The 18,629-nt window shown below is 33.9% G+C and overlaps 1 protein-coding gene across 3 annotated transcripts in view; it reads right to left on the bottom strand.

The window, feature by feature from the left end:
- Positions 1-18,629, bottom strand: part of LOC114054065 (zinc finger C2HC domain-containing protein 1A-like) — a 54,570-nt gene that overhangs the window by 12,098 nt on the left and 23,843 nt on the right. For all 3 annotated transcript variants that reach the window (XM_027877142.1, XM_027877144.1, XM_027877143.1), the window contains exons 6-7: positions 17,624-17,723; positions 15,984-16,083 (exon numbers count right to left, since the gene is read on the bottom strand). In XM_027877142.1, the coding sequence (XP_027732943.1) occupies positions 15,984-16,083; positions 17,624-17,723 (200 nt within the window). The remainder of the gene's footprint in view (positions 1-15,983; positions 16,084-17,623; positions 17,724-18,629) is intronic.

Below are 18,629 nucleotides of genomic sequence, written 5' to 3'. Positions count from 1 at the left end.
CCACAATAAATGTTATCTTAAAGCATGTCAAAAACTACTTCACAATCACTTCAAACAATATATGTTAAAATGTAACAGAATAAAGCAACCAATGAGGGAAGAGGGAGAGAACAGGACAGGAAGCAGAAAAACTAGTATGGAAAACAACTGCCTTAAGATATAAAGCAAATTGGTGAAGTGGGAACCTGGGACTAATGAACTGTTAAATTTCTCATCTAACATTTTCCCTTCTGTTTTCTAAGTACTTTTTTTTTTACCATCCATATTCATCACCTTCTTAAATGACTTCTTTGCATTTTCTGATAAATGCATGCAAAGACAAAAACTTCATCATTGAGGATCTACAACTTGACTACTTTACTACTAAGAAATTAATTAATAAGGATGTAAATGACTCCATTCCATATAATTTATCTTAAGTATGATAGACTTATGCGAAGTCTCTTATTAGAAAGGTGAGTTTGTGAAGAGAAAAATCAGGCGATAGAGAAAAAGAATATTTAACTCTATTCATCAACAGACTAAGAATGAATTTCTTTAAATGCACATTTTTGAGGAAAATTTTCAAGCATCTGAAAAAACAAAACAAAAAACAAATCTAAAGTCTTATTTGCACATAACATGAAATTTTTGCAAAAAGCATGAAGGGTCTCCACCTAGAGGATAATAGAAAAAACTGCACCATTTTTAAGAATAATTTTCATCCCTTTTCAGCAGAAGCATTTTAATTACATGTAACAACAACTACCATTATCCTTTCCATTTCAAAGAAAAACAGAATTTAGTTTACCTTTAAAGGAAAAGTCTCAATCAAATTATAAATGCTACTTTAAATTTTTAAAGTTTAATAATAAAGATATAGGGATTATCTTTAGATATTCATAAGATGAATTTATCAAGTCTTGGCCAATTTGAATCCTTATTAAAAGGATTTATTTTTTATTAAATACCTCTCTAGTGGTTGTGGGGATGGGAAGCAAAGAAAGGAGAAATTCATATTATATTTTAAAGTTCCAATTTGAAAAATTATGCTTGATCAAAATATAACTGCCCCTGGAGTCCAATTATCAAAATATGCAAGTGAAAAATCTGGGGATTTGGGAAATAAGAAATAAAACATTTTTCTCATCAGAAAAATGTTACAAAAATTAAAACATTTCTATGAATTTTCACAATATTTTTTCCCTAAATGTGGATAGCAAGAACCATTTTCTCTATCTTAAGGTGCCATCAGATGAATGTCAATCCCTGGTTCAGCATGTTTGATGTTAATTTGCCCTGTGCATAGTAGGTCTATCACTTAGTCTCAAGACTACTTGCTTCCCAATAAAATCACCTCTGGTCTCAGACATTAAAGCCTAGCTACTAAGCAGAAGGTAGCCACTTTCACAAGGGAAAGACTGTTTCACTCTTGGGTAAGTGGCTGCTAACTGGATACTTTTACTTCCCCAAATCCTTTAAGCTTGTCTTTAAGAAAAGAATAGTTTAATTTTCTTACTAAGTATAGACAGAAACAAAAACAATTATGAGATGCATATAGAAAGTCTAGGTGGCAGAATTTTTTTTCTTTAATCTAGACTAATTCTCAAGTAGCATTTTTTGTACTTCAGTTTGAGTAATTCCTCCACCAACTTATTTCACCTCCTTTTCAGGGCTTAGAAGGTGGGTTTCAAGAGCTGCTGTGGACAAAGATCTTGTCATTTTGAGTACATCCTGGTGATGAGTTCTCTTCAAACTTAGGATGATTATCAGAAAACAGACATGAAATATATCACTGGGCCTTTACTCAAAGCCTTTTCTAGTTTGTTGGTACCTACAACCAACATTTCACTCTGCTTTAGTCACTTCTAATACCGCACTAAGGCATAAGAATAGGACTCTAATAAAGATTTCACATAGTAACATTATATAAATACTTAATATATGTATTACAAAATTAATTCCAAGATTATTTCTTCATTCTTTGCTTAAATCTAAACACAAACAATTCAGAATTAGTTTTACTTGTACAACAAGGATACGTTAGTGGCATGACAACACAAAAAAGTTATCTTCCTCATTTGAATAAATCTCCAGCAAAGACCTCCAATGCCTTGTCAAGGTATGGAAATGGCTAGGTTTTCAATTCTATTGCAGCAGAATGCAAGTTTTGATAAAGTCCTGCCAAGCTACAGACTTTTCATTCACTCTAGAATTAGACTATATAACTTTTGCCTGAGGACTAGACTGGAAAGGCACCTTACCAAAAAGTTGATCATAAGATAATGGAAATTTTTTTTTAATCCACAGCAATAGTCTTCAGCACGAAGGAACTGCAATGCTCATTGGTTGAGGAATGAGAACACAGAACACATTGACAAAAACCAAAATACCTTATGTATTTAATAAGTGAATTAATAAAATCTAATAATAAATGGCATATGTAACAAAAACATTGTTTAGAAATAAATCAGTAAGGGAATGTTTGACACAATTCTAAAAAATCTTTACAATTCCTAAGGTTCATCTAGGATAAGAAGGGAAGCAGTCAAATGGGGAGACAAAATCTTCACAGCAAATATCCTGGATGAGGGTTAGGTACTCAAGATATACAGATGAGCAAAAAAAAAAAAAAAATTATATTTATATATATATATATACACACACATATAAAATTAAAAGCCATTTCAATAGATAAGTGATCAAAGGATATGAACAAATAATTATTTTTAAAATGCAAACAATTAACAATCAAATGAAAGAATGCTCCAAATCACTAACAAGAGAAATGCAAATCAAAATAAACCTGAAGCTTCAGCTCACAACCAGCAAAACAGGCAGAGATGACAAAAGAAGGAAAGTCAATGTTAAAGGGATTATAGAAAGATAAGCATACTAATGAATTGTTGGTGGAAATGTGAATTAGTACATCATTCTGGAAAGCAATTTGGGATTATATGCAAACATTTACTAAACTGTAATACTCTGATGGAACTATACCACTGCTAGGTCAATACCCAAAAGAGACCAAAGAAAGAAAAAAACGTCCTTTATGTACAAAAATATTTATAGCAGCTCTGTATTGTGGCAAAACAAACTGGAAACTAAGGAGATACCCATCAATTGAGGAATGGTTGAATAAGGCATAGTATATAAATGCAATGGAGTAGTACTATTATGCTATAAGAAATGAGGAAATAGGTAATTTCAAAAAGATATGCAAAGACTATATCAATTGATACAAAGCAAAATAGAACCAAAAGAACTATTTATTCTACAACATCAATATTATAGTAATGAAAAATTTTGAGGATTTTTATAAACTGATAAAGAATTAAGTGAGCAGAAGCAATAGAACAATTTATACAATAATAGTAATACTGTAAAAACAATTCTGAAAGCTCTAAGAATGATATTGATGATAAAACATGCTATCCACTACAGAGAAATGACAGATTTAAGAAAGTAAATGACACACACATATTTGGCATACAGCCACTGAAGGAATTTTTTGCTTTACTAGGCATATCTGTTACAAGAAATTTATTTTTCTTTTCTTTTTTTTAGGGTGGAGAGAAAATAGATTTGTTCAATTAAAAAAATAGAGGTAGGGGTGCTATAGATGTGAAATGTTGCACTTTTCAGATGAGGTCACGTTATTAGTTTTACTTAAGTGCTCTACTCTGATACAAGCTTCACAAAGTAGGTATAATCATAAAAATGTAAAAACAAAATGCATCAATAAAACATAAAATATAAGCGTGGACTTACATGAACTGATACAAAGTGAAATAAATAGATCCAAGAAAACAATATACATGACTATATCAATGTAAATGTAAAGAACAACAAAATAATTTAAAATGGATATTGTGAAATGACAAAGAACAAGCTTGGCCCCAAAAAAGAGATACGAGAAGACACCTCCCTCTATTCCTTGGAAGAGATAAAGAATCATCAGGTGTGAAACACTACATATATCTTCAGATTTTTTTCAATATACTGACTAGTTTTGCTATTTCCTTTCTCTTCTTCAAAAGAATTTGTTATAAGAGATGGCTCTGTGGGAAGGAAGCAAGGGAAAATTTTGGTTGATGTTAAAACAAAAGACATCAGTAAAAATTTATTTTTAAAAATTCATGTTAACACTAATCATACCAAAGTTGGTTGGGGATCTGATTCCAACAAGAATAAAATGGTTACTGGGGTAGAAATTATGAGCATATTGTGGGAAAGTAATCATTCTCTCCTAGAGTATATGACAGAGGAAAGCTGTGGATAATCTAATGTGCTGTCCAGACTTTGGACAATCAAATATCAAAGGGTTCAGAAGAAGGATAGGTATGATTCCACGGACTAAAACTATATAAGAGAATTCAGCTCAGATAAGACAGGAAATTTCCAAGAATAAAATTCTGAAAACACAAGAGAAATACACTTCCAATGAGAAGGAAAAATTGAAGTGGTATGAAGAAAAATCAACAAAACACTTAAAATACACAGAAAACAAAAAGACTTTTAGGAGAAACTTTTTATTACTTCTGTGTAACATTTAAATACACTTTAATACTTAAAAATATGTAAGAAAAGTTCATGATATCACATATGACCCTCTTTTTTATTCTTTGAAATGTTTATTGATTTTATTGTATTGATTATAGTATACTGTCCACATTTAATGATAATAAAGTTCATAATAAGGAATTTTTTTTAAAAATATGCACAGAAGACAGAATCAAAAGCAATAACAGAAGATGAACAGAAGAGTACAACACAATCCTTCCTATAAAAAAAACCATTAGGTACTCATTATGAACTAAGGGTGGTAGGGAAAGCCAAGACTACAAAAAGCAATTTAGTTTTTGGTGGTTTTGGTTTTATTGTTTGTTTGTTTTTTGCCTGTGTTTCTTTCCTTGCTTTTTTCTGCAAAAGAGAATCAAAGAAGGAACGGGCCTACTAGCTGGGCCAGAATGGGATGATGGCAGCTGGTAACAGAGAGAAAAGGAAACTGCACAATTCTTAGTCTGCTTTTGTTATTGCTATTTAAGAGAATAACCTTAGGAAACAAATGGCAAAGGAGTTGATAAGGAAGGTCAATAAGGACATAGTAACAGAGTGCCTAGTTACCTTAATGAATTTAAGTAACCAGATTATACTCAACACAATCAGACAGATTTGGAAATGACTGAATGGTCAGACTTAAAGAGTAAATTAATGACTCAAAGTCAATTTAGGAAGTCTCTAGTGGAATCTGTGAGACTTGTGCTATACTATTTAAACATTTACATTAATGACTTTAATGCCATAGATGGCATAAACATCAACTTTAAAGATCATACAAAGCTGAGATAAGTTAACACAGTGGATGACAGTCAGGATCCCAAAAAATAGCTTTAAAAGTTTCTTTAACCTCTAGTATTTATGAAGGGATAAAAAATTTCTGCTAAAAGAGAATATACAATCTTGCCCATTCATATTTTCAACTCTATTGTTTTCTTTTATTCCCTGAAGCATCAGTGACTTAGGCAAGCAGGTAAGGAAATTATAGAAATACTGTGACTACAATAAGATCCATGGGGTCTTGGATAATACTTTTGATTATATATAGATGATTAATTAACATCCCCTTTTTGGGTAGCAAAAATATGAAAATCAATCATTTACATCATAAGGATAACTATGAATGTTAATGAATTCATATTTGAAAAGTTATTTTTGATTGAAAATTAAACAACCTCTAATTGTATAACTACTTTTATTATAAACTTTAATGGTATTATTGAAAATATGAAATTGCCCGATTTAAGGGCCAATATTTTAAGCTGATAGTAATTTATTAACGGCATGTCTATACCAATGGTTTTCATAGTTTTCTATCATTTAAAAGGAACCTCAATCTAATCACAGAAAAACATATGGCTCATGATCTGATATAAATTAAAGTCAAACAATGAGATTTCAGGCAAGAAAAATAGTTTATACAGTACTCAGCAAAATAGGGTCACTTTGGTGGTAGGCTAAGCAATTTGCCCTTCATAATATCTAAACATCTTGTGAAATTCCATGGCATCTTTTTTGTGTTTCCATAGGAGGTTGGCTGGAATATGCATATTCTGGATAAAATCAGAAACTTTTTCTTACAGCTCTTCAATCAATTAATCTAGAGACTTGCCGAAAGCATATTTCTATTTCCACCATAGCCTGCAGATTGTTCTGTTCCAAAAGCAAGCTAATCTCACTCCTGGAGGAAGTAAAGAAACTTAAAGAATGCCTCTCCACACTCCAAGCTGATAGTAAGAATTAAAAGTTCCTAAAAGGAAACAGAAGTTTGGCTTCAATGGATAATAAAGGGACCTGAGGGTAATGAAGGATGAGGTAACCTTTATCAAGTGTTACACAGAGGAATGGAAGTGTTACACAGAGGAGAAAGAGAAGGAAAAGGACAATTAGGGCTTAAAATCAGATTTGAGGCTCTACCTGAAGAGGGTAGAGTTGGATTCTCTAAAGAGGCAGAAGCTTCGGGTCCTTGCAAGAATAACATGGTAGAGTCACCTATTGGGTTAAGAGATCTTCTAGTATGGGGCAAAGGAAGTAGAGAATGGTAGTATAGTTTGGTGGTTTCCTCCTCAGGCGTATGTGAAGCAGCAATTTTGCTAACCTAATAACAATAATGGGAGCTATTTTGCCTTCATGGGTCATGTATCCCAAGATATAATAGAGAACCTCTCAAGACATAAAAAAATGGACAACAGTTACCAACTTATAGTGATTCACAGGGGGCAAAAATGATACTTCCAGAAGGAACCTAAAAAGTATTATTAATGATTAAAGAAGTCTTGAGCAATAAATTGAAGACAAATGGGGACACAGGTGTGTTTCTCCTTACTTCTGCTGACTGAAGGCAAGGGATGCAGAGGAGAAAAATTAATTTAGGAAGTATGAAGAAATCCAAGAAGCTGAATAGGAAAGATTGACGGAAAGAATATGAGTAGTTGGTCATTGCATTGATCACAGTTACTAAGTTTTTTGAAGTTCACTATCTTTACAATATTGCTATATAAATTTTTATTGTATAACTTGTTCTCCCAATTCTATTCACTTCAATATGCATCAGTTCATACAAGTCTTCCCAGGTTTTTCTGAAACTATCCCCCTTCATCATTTTTACAACACAATATAGTAGGAGTGATGGTCAAGAGAGAGAAAAACAGAAATGATTTTGCCTCTAGAGGAAACTATGGACCACCTGGCCAGAAAAAGCAGACAGATAAAAAGTTTGGAAAATAGTATCATAACCCTGGAACAGAGGCATGACACAGTAATGCTAGAGTATTTTAATTATCAAGATATTTGCTGGACCTTTCTGCCAAAAACAAAGCAGCTAATAAATACTCAACTGCCTTAATGTAAATTTTATTATTCAAGAAGTAGAAGACCAACAAAGTACATTTCTATTCTTTACCTAATTCTTATTAATAGGGAAGAAGTAGTTGCCAGGGAAAAAATAACTGGATACTCAGCAGAAGAAACAACTTCATCCTATGGTTTGTGATAAGGGAGAGGGAATCTAAGCAAAGTCTAACTTGTATCCTAAATTTTGGGAAAGCAAATTTCAAAAGGCTCAAAGGAAAAACAGGTAAATGAGATAACTGACAAAGGAGGCCAAGACTTTTTCTCTGTGACTCAGTTTCTTCATTAGTAAAATGGAGATAATAATAGCACCTGCCTCCCAGGATTTTTGCGAGGATCAAATGAGACTGCATATGCAAAGAACCTTGTAAACCATAAAAGTCCTATTACAAATGCCAATTATTACTATTACTATTTTTAATTCATTTTCTCTGCAAAGGAGAATGATCTTTACACCGGAAATAACAGAAGAAAAATGGGAGCTGATACCAAAGTAAGGAGTAAGAGAACACACAGTTACCCTCAATAAATTTGAGTCAATTGGGCCAAATGAATATCTTTGGGATCCTAAAAAAATGGCAAATGTGACTACTGAGACTCTTGTCAGTGAAAAATCACGGAAAATAGGAGAGATATCACAAGATTGGTGAAATTCAAATGCTATTCTGAAGATTTGGGGAAAGAAAAATGAGAGAACATGCAAACTATAGACCAGTGAGCTTGATTCCAATTCCTGGAAAAATTCTAGAATAGATCATTAAAGAACTGGTTGGCGAACATCAAGAAAAAGGAAGCAGTGATTACCAAATGCCAATGCTGCTTCATCAAAAGCAGGTCTTGCAAAACATTTATACAATAATATTAACACTGGTACCACATCACACCTATCGATTGACTGAGATGACAAAACAAGAAAATGATAAATATTGGAGAAGATATGGGAAAACTAGAACTCTAATACATTGTTGGTGGAGTTGGGAAATGATCCAACCATTTTGGAGAGCAATTTGGAACTACGCCCAAAGGGCTATCAAAATGTGCATACCCTTTGACCCAGCAATAGCACTTCTAGGGCTATATCCCAAAGAGATCACACAAATGGAAAAAGGACCCACATGTACAAAAATATTTATAGCAGCTCTTTTTGTGATGGCAAAGAACTGGAAATTGAGAGGATGCCCATCAATTGGGGAATGGCTGAACAAATTGTGGTATATGAATGTAATGGAATGCTATTGTGCTATAAGAAATGATGAACAGGCTGACTTCAGAAAAACCTAGAAAGACTTGCATGGTCTGATGCTGAGTGAAATAAGCAGAACCAGGAGAAGGTTGTACACAATAACAGCCACGTTGTGCAATGACTAATATTGATAAACTTAACCCTTCCCAGCAATACAAAGATCTAAGACATCTCCAAAGGCCCGTGATGGCAAATGCTATCCACATCCAAAGAAAAACTTATGGAGTTTGAATGCAGATTGAAGCATATTATTTGCTTTTTTTTTCTTCTGTTGAGTTTTGTTTCTTCTTTCTGATGGTTCCTCCTATTGGTTCTAATTCTTACAACATCACTAATGTGAAAATATGTTTAATAGGAATGTATATATATAGCCTGTATCAGTTTGCGCACCATCTTGGGGAGGTGGTAGGGACGGAGGGGGAGAAAAATTTTAAACTCAAAAGCATATGGAAGTGATTGTTGATAAATCAAAATAAATTAGTAAAAAAAAAAAGAATTCACTTATAAAAAATAATAATAATATTAACAGTGTAAAAACAATTTTGAAAGCCTTAAGAACTCAGATCAATGTAATGAACAATCATGTTCCCAGAGAATTGATGCTACTCACTTCCTGTCAGAGAGGTGATGGCTCAGGGTGCAGAATGAGGCATATATTTTTTAGACATGGCCAGTATGGGGATTTGTTTTGTTTGACTATGCATATATTTATTTAAAAAGTTTTGTTTTTCTTTTTCCCTAGTGGGAGGGGGAAGGTGGGAAAAGACTGAAAGAGAAAATCAATTTTTGTTCTTTGAAAAAAAATTTAATTAAAAAAAAAAAGGGCAGGTCATGCCAGATTTAACCTTATTTCCCTTTTTGAAAGGATTACTAAAACCAGAAAATGAAAGGAATCCTGGAGGTATAGTTTACTTAGATTTCAGCAGAGCTTTGACTTCCTCATACTATTCTTATAGAGCAGAAGGAGAGATATAAGTTAGATAATTACAGGAAGGAAACAAACATTTATTGAGCACCTATATGATAGGCATTGTGCCAAGAACTTTGCAAATATCATGTTATTTAATCCTCACAACAACCCTAGGAAAGAGTTGCTATTATTACTTCCTTTTTACAGTTGAAGAAACAGACGGACAAAGATAAGGTAACCTGCAGAGCCATCCCTACTAAGTGTCTGAAGTCAGCTATGATTCCAGGCCCAGCATTCTAGCCACCTCAACAGCTAGCTGCTGGTTAGATGACTAGATTCAAAGAACAATTGTTATTAGTTCAACATCAACACAAGAAGAATCCTCTAATGGAGATCTCTTCATGGTCTCTCTCCAGCAGTTGATACTGCTGATTATCTACTCCTCCTAGATATTCTCTCCTCTCAGGTTTTCCTGAGACTGTTCTCCTGGTTCTCCTATGTCTTTGGCTACTCCTTCTCATTCTCCTTTTTCTGGTTCTTCATCCATGTCATGCCCACCAACTGTAGACATTCCCAAGACTCTATCCTTGGCCTTCTTTTCTTTTCCTGGGGTCACTGTACTTTCTTTTAAAAAAAATTGTAATAACTATTTAAATCTAATTGATTTCCTTGGTAATCCTATGTATTTTATTTTGTGCATTTAAAAAAATTATTCTGAGGAGTCCACAGGCTTCCCTAGACTGCTAGAGATCTATATTATCTCTTTTGGTAATCTCATCAGCTCTCATGAAAATAATTCCCAGATCAGTATTTCCAGTCCTCCTCGTCTTTCAGTTTTTGTCCTGCATTGCTTATTTGCATTTTTGACATTTCAAAAAGAGTCCATAGTCATCTCAAACTCAGTATGTCCAAAATAGAACTCAATTATCTTTCCTCCCAAAACTTTCCCTCTTCTGAACTTCACTATTATTGTTGAGGGTACCACCTAGATTTGCAACCCTAATGTCATACTTGACTTCTTATTCTCACTCACAATATATATCTAATCCATTGCCAAATCTTGTCACTTCTACCTTCACAACTTGTGTGTGTGTGTGTGTGTGTGTGTGTGTGTGTGTGTGTGTGTGTGTGTATCTCCTCCCTTCTCTCCCAGATCCACTACCCCAGGTCAGGCCCTCATCACCTCTTACCTGGATTACCAAAATTGTCTTTCAATCCATTGATCCATTCTCCACTTAGCTACCTCAATGCTTTTTTCTAAAATGTAGGTCTGAACCTTCCCCTACCTCTCCTACTCAATAAGCTCCAGTGGCTCTTTACCTCCAGGAAGAAGTACAAATTCCTTTATTCGTCATTCAAAACTCTTCATTACCTGGCCTCTTCCTTTCTAGCCTCCTCACATTTTATTCTGCTCCATTGAACTCTATATACCAATAACACTGACTACTAGAACTCCTCCAAAAATATATCCCCTCTCTTATCTCTGTACTTCTGCAGAAATTATTCTCCACGTCCCAGAATATTCTATACCCTGATTTGGGCCTCTTGGCCCTGACTTCCTTCAAAATTCAGTTCAAATCCCCTCTACTCCAGGAGGCCTTTCCTGATTACCCACAGCTTCAAATGCTTTCCCCTCTCAGAATGCCTTCCATCTACTATGTATATATTTTGAAGGCACTTAACTGTTTACATGTTGATTTCCCCCATTATAGTGTAAGCTCCTTAAGAGCAGGGACTTTGTTTTGCCTTTCTTGGTATCCTCAGTGCTTAGTACAGTGCCTGGCACATAATAAACAACAGGTGCTTGTTGACTTGATGTGATAGTATCTGAAGGACTATCACAAGGAGGAGGGGCCCTAAGGGGACCAAAGAGCATAACTAAGAATAATGTGGAAGGCGCAGAGACAAATTTAGGCTTGATATCAGGAAAAACTTAACAATTAGAGCTGTCCAAAAAGTGGAGTAGGTTGCCTTGAGAAGTGGTGCCCTTGCTCTCCTTGGTAGTCCTTGATCAGAAGCTGGATGGTCTCTTGAAAGGTATGTTATAAAGGTGATTCCTTTGGTGTAGGGATTGGACTAAAAAGCTACTGAGGTCCCTTCTCTCAAATTGTGCGATTCTGTGATTAATCAACAACCATTTATTAAGTGTTCTCTATATAACAGGCACTGTGCTAGGTGCCAGAGATGAAAGAATAAAAATTTCATTCCACCAAGGAGCTTACATCTTATTGGGGAAAATAATACATGCATATGTATGTACATATAAAATATATACAAAGTAATTTCAGTGATAAACTAACAGTGGGGGGAAGTCAGTAGTGGTCAGAATAGATCTTGGGTAAAAGGTGACATTTGAACTAAACTTTGAAGGGCTTTAGGGATCCTAAGTGGCAAAAGGAAGGCAGGAGTGCATTCCAGGCACGGGAAATACCACGTACAAGGAGGGAAACAAGAGATGGAACATTGTTTACAAGAAACAGCAAAGTATACAGTTTGGGTGGAACAAAGACTTGATTAAGAAGAGTAATGGGTAATAAACCTGAAAAGGTAGGCTGAACGCAAACTATGAAAGACTTAAATGCCAAATAAAAGAATTTTGATTTATTCTAAAGGCAAGAGGTAGTCATTGGCACCTCCTGATCAGCAGAGTTAAACAAGCAAAGCTGTAGAAATATCACTTTAGCAGCTTCCACTTATCTACAAGTCAGTCTCAGTGGAAAGTATCTTTACTGTACACTGGACGTTAGGTTTCCTAGTCAGTTAAGTCACTGAGGTTTTTTAAAGTCTGACATAGAGAAGTTTAATTGCTCAAAATTGGTAATGCACAAAATCGATTTTCCACATCACTGAAAGATAAAATGATAAACCCTAATTTTAGAATTTATTTTATTTCATAAGAAAAAAATCTATACATAGGGTCCTTTGTGCTTCCACAGAACCAAAAACTAGCACAGTATTAAATACCTCACTCTGCACGTCAACAAATGTTGAGAACTTATCTAAAATGCTACTTGATTATTATTCTATGAAGCTACTATACAGATGGTTATACTAGCATTTTGTAGCTAGTATAAGACTAAAGATTTTTAAAAATGGTTACAAATAATATTCAAGAAGAAAACTGGATTCACTTAACAGAAATATGCTTTATAGCAGACCACAACAACACATCTACTGTCCTTTTATTATTCAAGATTACAGATACTGAAATCAGAAGAAATCACTCTGATCCTAGGAGTACATCTAAGAAGGGCTAGTGATTTTTTTTTTTTTTACAGATTGACAAATATAAGGAATATATAATAGATATAAGGAAGATATTCAAGAAAATCTTTTCACAAAAAGGTGAAATACTACTAATAGGAATTCTTAGTGCCTTTAATCAATTCACGGATATCAGAGAAATTAGCTCCCTGTGAAAACAATAAAACAATTCACTCAATCTAGTTTACTAAAGACCTTGAAAAATATTTTTTAGATTTATACACAATCAAAGGATTTAGGTACATGACACTGAGGAGAGGTGAGCCAAGAAGTGAAAGGTGCAATCTGTTTCACCATGAAAAGTATTTCTTGCTTTTGTGGCCCAGCTGGTGATACAGTGGACAGAATGCTAGGCCTGGAATCAGGACTACCCAAATTCAAATCGGACTTCAAACATGTACTAGCTGTAAGACCCTGGGCTAGTCACTTCTGTCTGTTTTCTCAACTATAAAACAGTGATGGTAAATAGCACCTATCTTGCAAGGTTATTGTAAGAATCAAATAAGAAAATAACTGTAAAGTACTATATAAATATTTCCTTTCCTTTCCCTCTGCAGTTAGTGTAGCTATATTCACTCCGGTTCTCTGAATCCTTATAGATTTGTATACGTCATCTCCACTTCTGGGTCTCAGCTCACCAGCTGCTTAGGCCCTAACTCAGCAGTTTTCAAGCCCAAAAGTTAGTCCCTGGACACAGAATTCCATTCCTGACCTTCCAGGTAAATGGCTAAGCACCAAGGTCTTCGAGATTCAGATTTCAGGTTAACTAAAGAAGCCAAAGTGGTCCACAAAAGTTTGTATTCATGGCTCATATATACAGAAGCTGGGTAATGATGTGTATTTCTATTTATAGAAAATATAAATAAAGTTGACAAAAACTTGTTTGTTTTTCTTTTATCATACTAAAAATAAATGAGAATTTTTAGAAAATTACTTTTCTTAAGCAGTGTTTTATGCCAGCCTTTTGTTGAATAAGTAACTAAATTAAATGACAATTTACCATAAGTAATTTAATTAAATGACAATTTTCCACAATAAATGACTAGAAGTTAATCTTTGATATTTGACTTTCTTACAGTTGCAGAAACTAAGTGATACATCTTTTATTTTGTTTAAAAAAGAAACATGATGTTTAGGATACAGTTATGCAAACCACATTACACAATTCAAATGTTGGCAATATTTCTCTGCTTAAAAACGATGATTAAGTTCAATTTATTTCAGAGCTCTACATTTCAACCTACTTTAACAATCCCCTAGAATTAAAGATAATCACTTTCTGGAATCAGGAAAATATTTTCCACTGGGTTTCTCACTGTACTGCATTTCACATATTCTTCAAACACCAATGCTACACACCTATCTATAGCTAATCCACACCCTCAAAGTGTAAAGATGAGTTTGTCAGTAGCAAGTATTCCAGGATTCCTCCAAAGACATCAAATTAGTTACAGTAGGTTTGGCCCTGAAAATAAACTCTATATATATACCAGGCTTTAAATATTTATATGCCACTGTCTTCTACTTCTTCTGAAAAATTAGTTCAGTAGCTATCCAGATAATATTAGATTTTAGTAACTTACCTCCATAAATAGAAAGTTATAAATATAATAACTAGATATCCAAATTTACTATAATTAACTATAGTTAATATAGTTTCCTACAGTTAATTGTGGCAATGGCTCTGGTATGAAAACTATTTAGACCGGATTTGTAGTCCTTTTCCTAACAGGAGTTGACAACCTGGGAACCCAAATCAGTAAGGAATTCTGATTCTTGGTATATAGCCGTGGCCCACACCCAACTTACAGAGGAAGGCAACAGAGAATCTTACTCCATTCACCTCACTATATGTATAATTTACACGTACAGATAATCAATAATTGACAGTATGCCTATAAAATGCCATTTAAAATCTATAGCAGCTCCATTTTTTAAGTATTTGGTAGTACAAATAATTAAATATTCATAAATATGCATATATAACTCATGCTCCAAAAGTTGCTTAAAGCTGGTTGTTTGGTATTCTGAATGTATTCCCTCCCCCACCACCAATAATGTTATAGATGGTGGCATGCTTCCCAGACAAGCCTTAATTAACAATAATAATAATAGTTAACATTTATATAGCACCTAATATACGTCAGGCATTGTGCTAAGCACTTTACAAACAGTATCACATTGATCCTTACAACCACCTTGGGAGATAAGTACTACTGTTATCCTCATTTTATAGCTGAGCAAAGTGAGGCCAACAGAAATTAAGTGACTTGCCCAAGGTTACACAGCAAGTAAGTGTCTGAGGCTAGATTTGAACTCAGGTCTTTCTGACTCCAGGCCCAACTCTCTATTCACTATGCTATCTAACTTCCCTAACAAAAGCTTATTAAATCTATAATGGAGCTGAAATATAGTGTGAAAAGCACTATTTCATCTATACCTAAACCTGCATTAATTTACTTAATGAGAAAATACATGCCAATGTCTAATTACATGCAACAAAATCAAAGGTAGGGAAGGTCAGACATAGTCCACACAACACCAGTAACTTGCTGACTTCCTACATCTGCACAGGAGATTGTAATGCTCTACATTTGAAGAAAAGGTACCTCTCTGGATCTATCTACTCCACAAGTGCCTTGAAGTAGGGTATAAAAGGTAATCCTCCTTTCTGTCACTTATACTTTCAGAAAATTTAGAAATTTAGCTGACATGTTCATGTTGATCAATTTAACCAATGTCAGACTCAAATGTGATAATGTATGTAAATGGCTTTGCAAACCTTAAAGAGCATCATCATCATCATCATCATCATCATCATTTGTAAAAGCACCATATAACAACCTCTTAATTTTTCAGCTGTGAAAAAGGCCACAAAAACAGATCATATTTAAAAGTGTTCTAAACCCTTTTATAGTAAAAACAAACAAACAAACAAAAAAACTATTAGCTTTCCTAAGCTACAGTTATGGCTGAACTTTCCATGATGTTAACTTCACTTTTCTAAAATAAAGTACAATGAAAGAAAAAAAAATGTTTTAAATTCACACCATTTTATCTAAAACCCAATACCAACAAGGACTCTTATAAACTAAAATCCTATCTAACCTCAAAATTTTAAACAAAACAATTTGAATGCAGCAGCAATGAACTGAATTAATCCAAACATAAACTTACCCTGCATGTGGAGCTGCTATCCCTTTATGAGACGGAGATAAGTTTTGAACTTTGCTTCCCAAAGAGCTACTGACAGAAGACCCTTTACTTGAAGGTGCAGCTTTCAAAAAAAAAGAACAAATATTAGTCTTTACTAGCACTGTATGAGAGACTATTTTGCATCTCTTTAAAGACTATTGTCATAATTTCTGAGGCAAGAATAAAGCACAACTGAAAATTATAGAGAAAATTAAAAACTGCAAGAAATTCTCAGAAATCAAGAAAATAGTCATTCCACAATCTCATGACAATTTTTGCTGATTTCTTTATTCAATTAAAAAGAAAGAAGTGCTCACATATACCTAATAGTATAAAACATAATTAAGCATTATCATATGACTACATGAGACAGTTAAAAAAGTCTTTCAAGGTAACCAAAAGTTACGCTCTAAGGTACAGTAGACCTTTACAGGTGGTATCATGATCAAAAGACCAGGAAACATTTGGGATTTTGTTGTTTTTGTTGTTCTGGACAAAAGGTGACATTGATAACAACAGTAGTAAGAGCTAAAAAAGTATTATGATAGGGCTCTAAAATGGAGTCACTGAGGCTAAGTAGTCCTAATGACCATAAACATGTAACAGACAGACTGTCCCTTTCCACTGTCCTGACTCAATCTGATCCTGTATCAAACATATAAACTATCATGCTCTCTGTTTGGATAAGACTCTGGGCTGAATATAGCAGCTGTGGTACCAACACCTATTCCTGGGGTCCCTGATTACCAACTCAAATCCTCAACAAATTTCTAGTCCCAATTAAGAAACTCCCACTTGAGTTTGGTATTGCCAAATGTCCCAGAGAATTCATCACATCTGACTTTGATTAGGAATGCTACCTCTAGGAATGCTTCCTCCCACATCTGGTATTATCTGTTCTCAACTAAGCTCATCTATAAAGTATAAAACTTCCCTGCTCACACTCAATTATGAATGTGCAACCCCTACACCTCCCCATCAAGATCTTTGCCAACATATACGCCACCCTTCCTCTCAAGTGAGTGACTCTGGTTGTGTGATTGTGTGTGGCAAAATCTGTCTGTACTACCATACCAGGGTGTGTATGCTTTGTTTATTTGCTTGTTTGCTGGACTGCACAAGAATAAAGTTCATATTTTTACAAGCTTCCTGAGTACCAATTTCCTATAAATCTTTTAACCTGAGTCTTTGCCCTAAGCTGAGCCAAGAGGTCAAATATAGCAATTAGTAAGAAGCAAAAATAACTGTGGTTGGGAAACCTGAAAAATACCATTACTGAATGATATTTTATTTAATATCACAGATACATTATTTTTCTTCAAATCTCAGCAACTTTTAAAACATGTCTTGCTTATTTTGCTTCACTGTATCTATAATTCACTTACAGAGATAATCCATAATTGACAGTATGACTATAAAATGCCATTTAAAGTCTCTAGTGGCTCCATTTTTAAATATTTGGTAGTACAAACATTTAAATATTCATAAGTAACTCACATTCCAAAAGTTATGTAAAGCTGGTTGTTTGGTATTCTGAATGCATTTTCCCCCACACCCTACCTTCATCTCTTATTCTGGTAACATACTTGGAAAATATCTGTGAAATTTATGGTACTTCATACCTACAACAGACTTGCTAACACTACTTGGTTGTGGTAAACGTGAGGATGCTGAAGGCATTGTTCCTGGAGAATTTGTCTTTTTAAGGGCAGGAGGCTTGTACTAAAATAAGGAAAATAAAATAAATTAGAAACTTTTTGTGGTAATCGGTACAAATTTTTCTTGGAAATATATTCTCTTTTAACTGCATGTTATTCTGTTAGATTTTATATGCAGTAATTTTTTTAAGAGTAGTAAAGTATTTCAGAATCCAGGTATCAAGTAATACAGACAGAATAGAAGCAAGCAGTAATACTTACCCAAACAGTGTATCAATGAACCATCCTGATGACTTTTTATTAAGTAAATATAAAGTTTCCATAGATTATGGATCTCAGAATCCCAAACTCAGATAAATGAATAACCTTGCCCAAATATGCTGATTTTAGGATCTAAATCTGTCTGAATTCATAAGGTGTAGAAGAGAATATGATGTCACCCTATGGGTTTCCTTTTTAAAAAGAGTTCATATCACCACTACTCAATACTGTATTAGAAACACTAGCTATAGCCATAAGATAAGAAAAAGAAATTGAAAGAATGAAAATAGACAATGAGGAAACAAAACTATCACTCTTTGCAAATGATATGATGGCATATTTAGAGAATCCTAAAGAATCAACTAAAAACCTAATTGAATAATTAACAACTTTAGCAATGTTACAGGTTATAAAATATATTCTAGTATAAGTAAACTTATAAATCTTCTCCCAAAAGGACTTTGTGCACAAATACTGACAGAAATAGACCCCATTATTTTTTGCTACTTCACTGAAAGTACATTCAAATATACTCAAGATATTTGGATGTATATTTTTAACACTGAAATTTGCTTGAATAATTTCCATCATCAATGAATATGTCTTTGGAAAAAGTGTTTTTAGTAAAAAACAGTATTTAATTTAAAACTATTATAGGCAGCAAATTTAAATAGGTTTTACACACAATATAACTAATATAGATATATCC

This window comes from Vombatus ursinus, unplaced genomic scaffold (genome assembly GCF_900497805.2).
Source record: "Vombatus ursinus unplaced genomic scaffold, bare-nosed wombat genome assembly UNPS02014812.1, whole genome shotgun sequence".
Lineage (NCBI taxonomy): Eukaryota > Metazoa > Chordata > Mammalia > Diprotodontia > Vombatidae > Vombatus > Vombatus ursinus.
The sequence above is the reverse complement of the archived record's forward strand: the minus strand, read 5'-3'. Positions and strand labels throughout refer to the sequence as shown.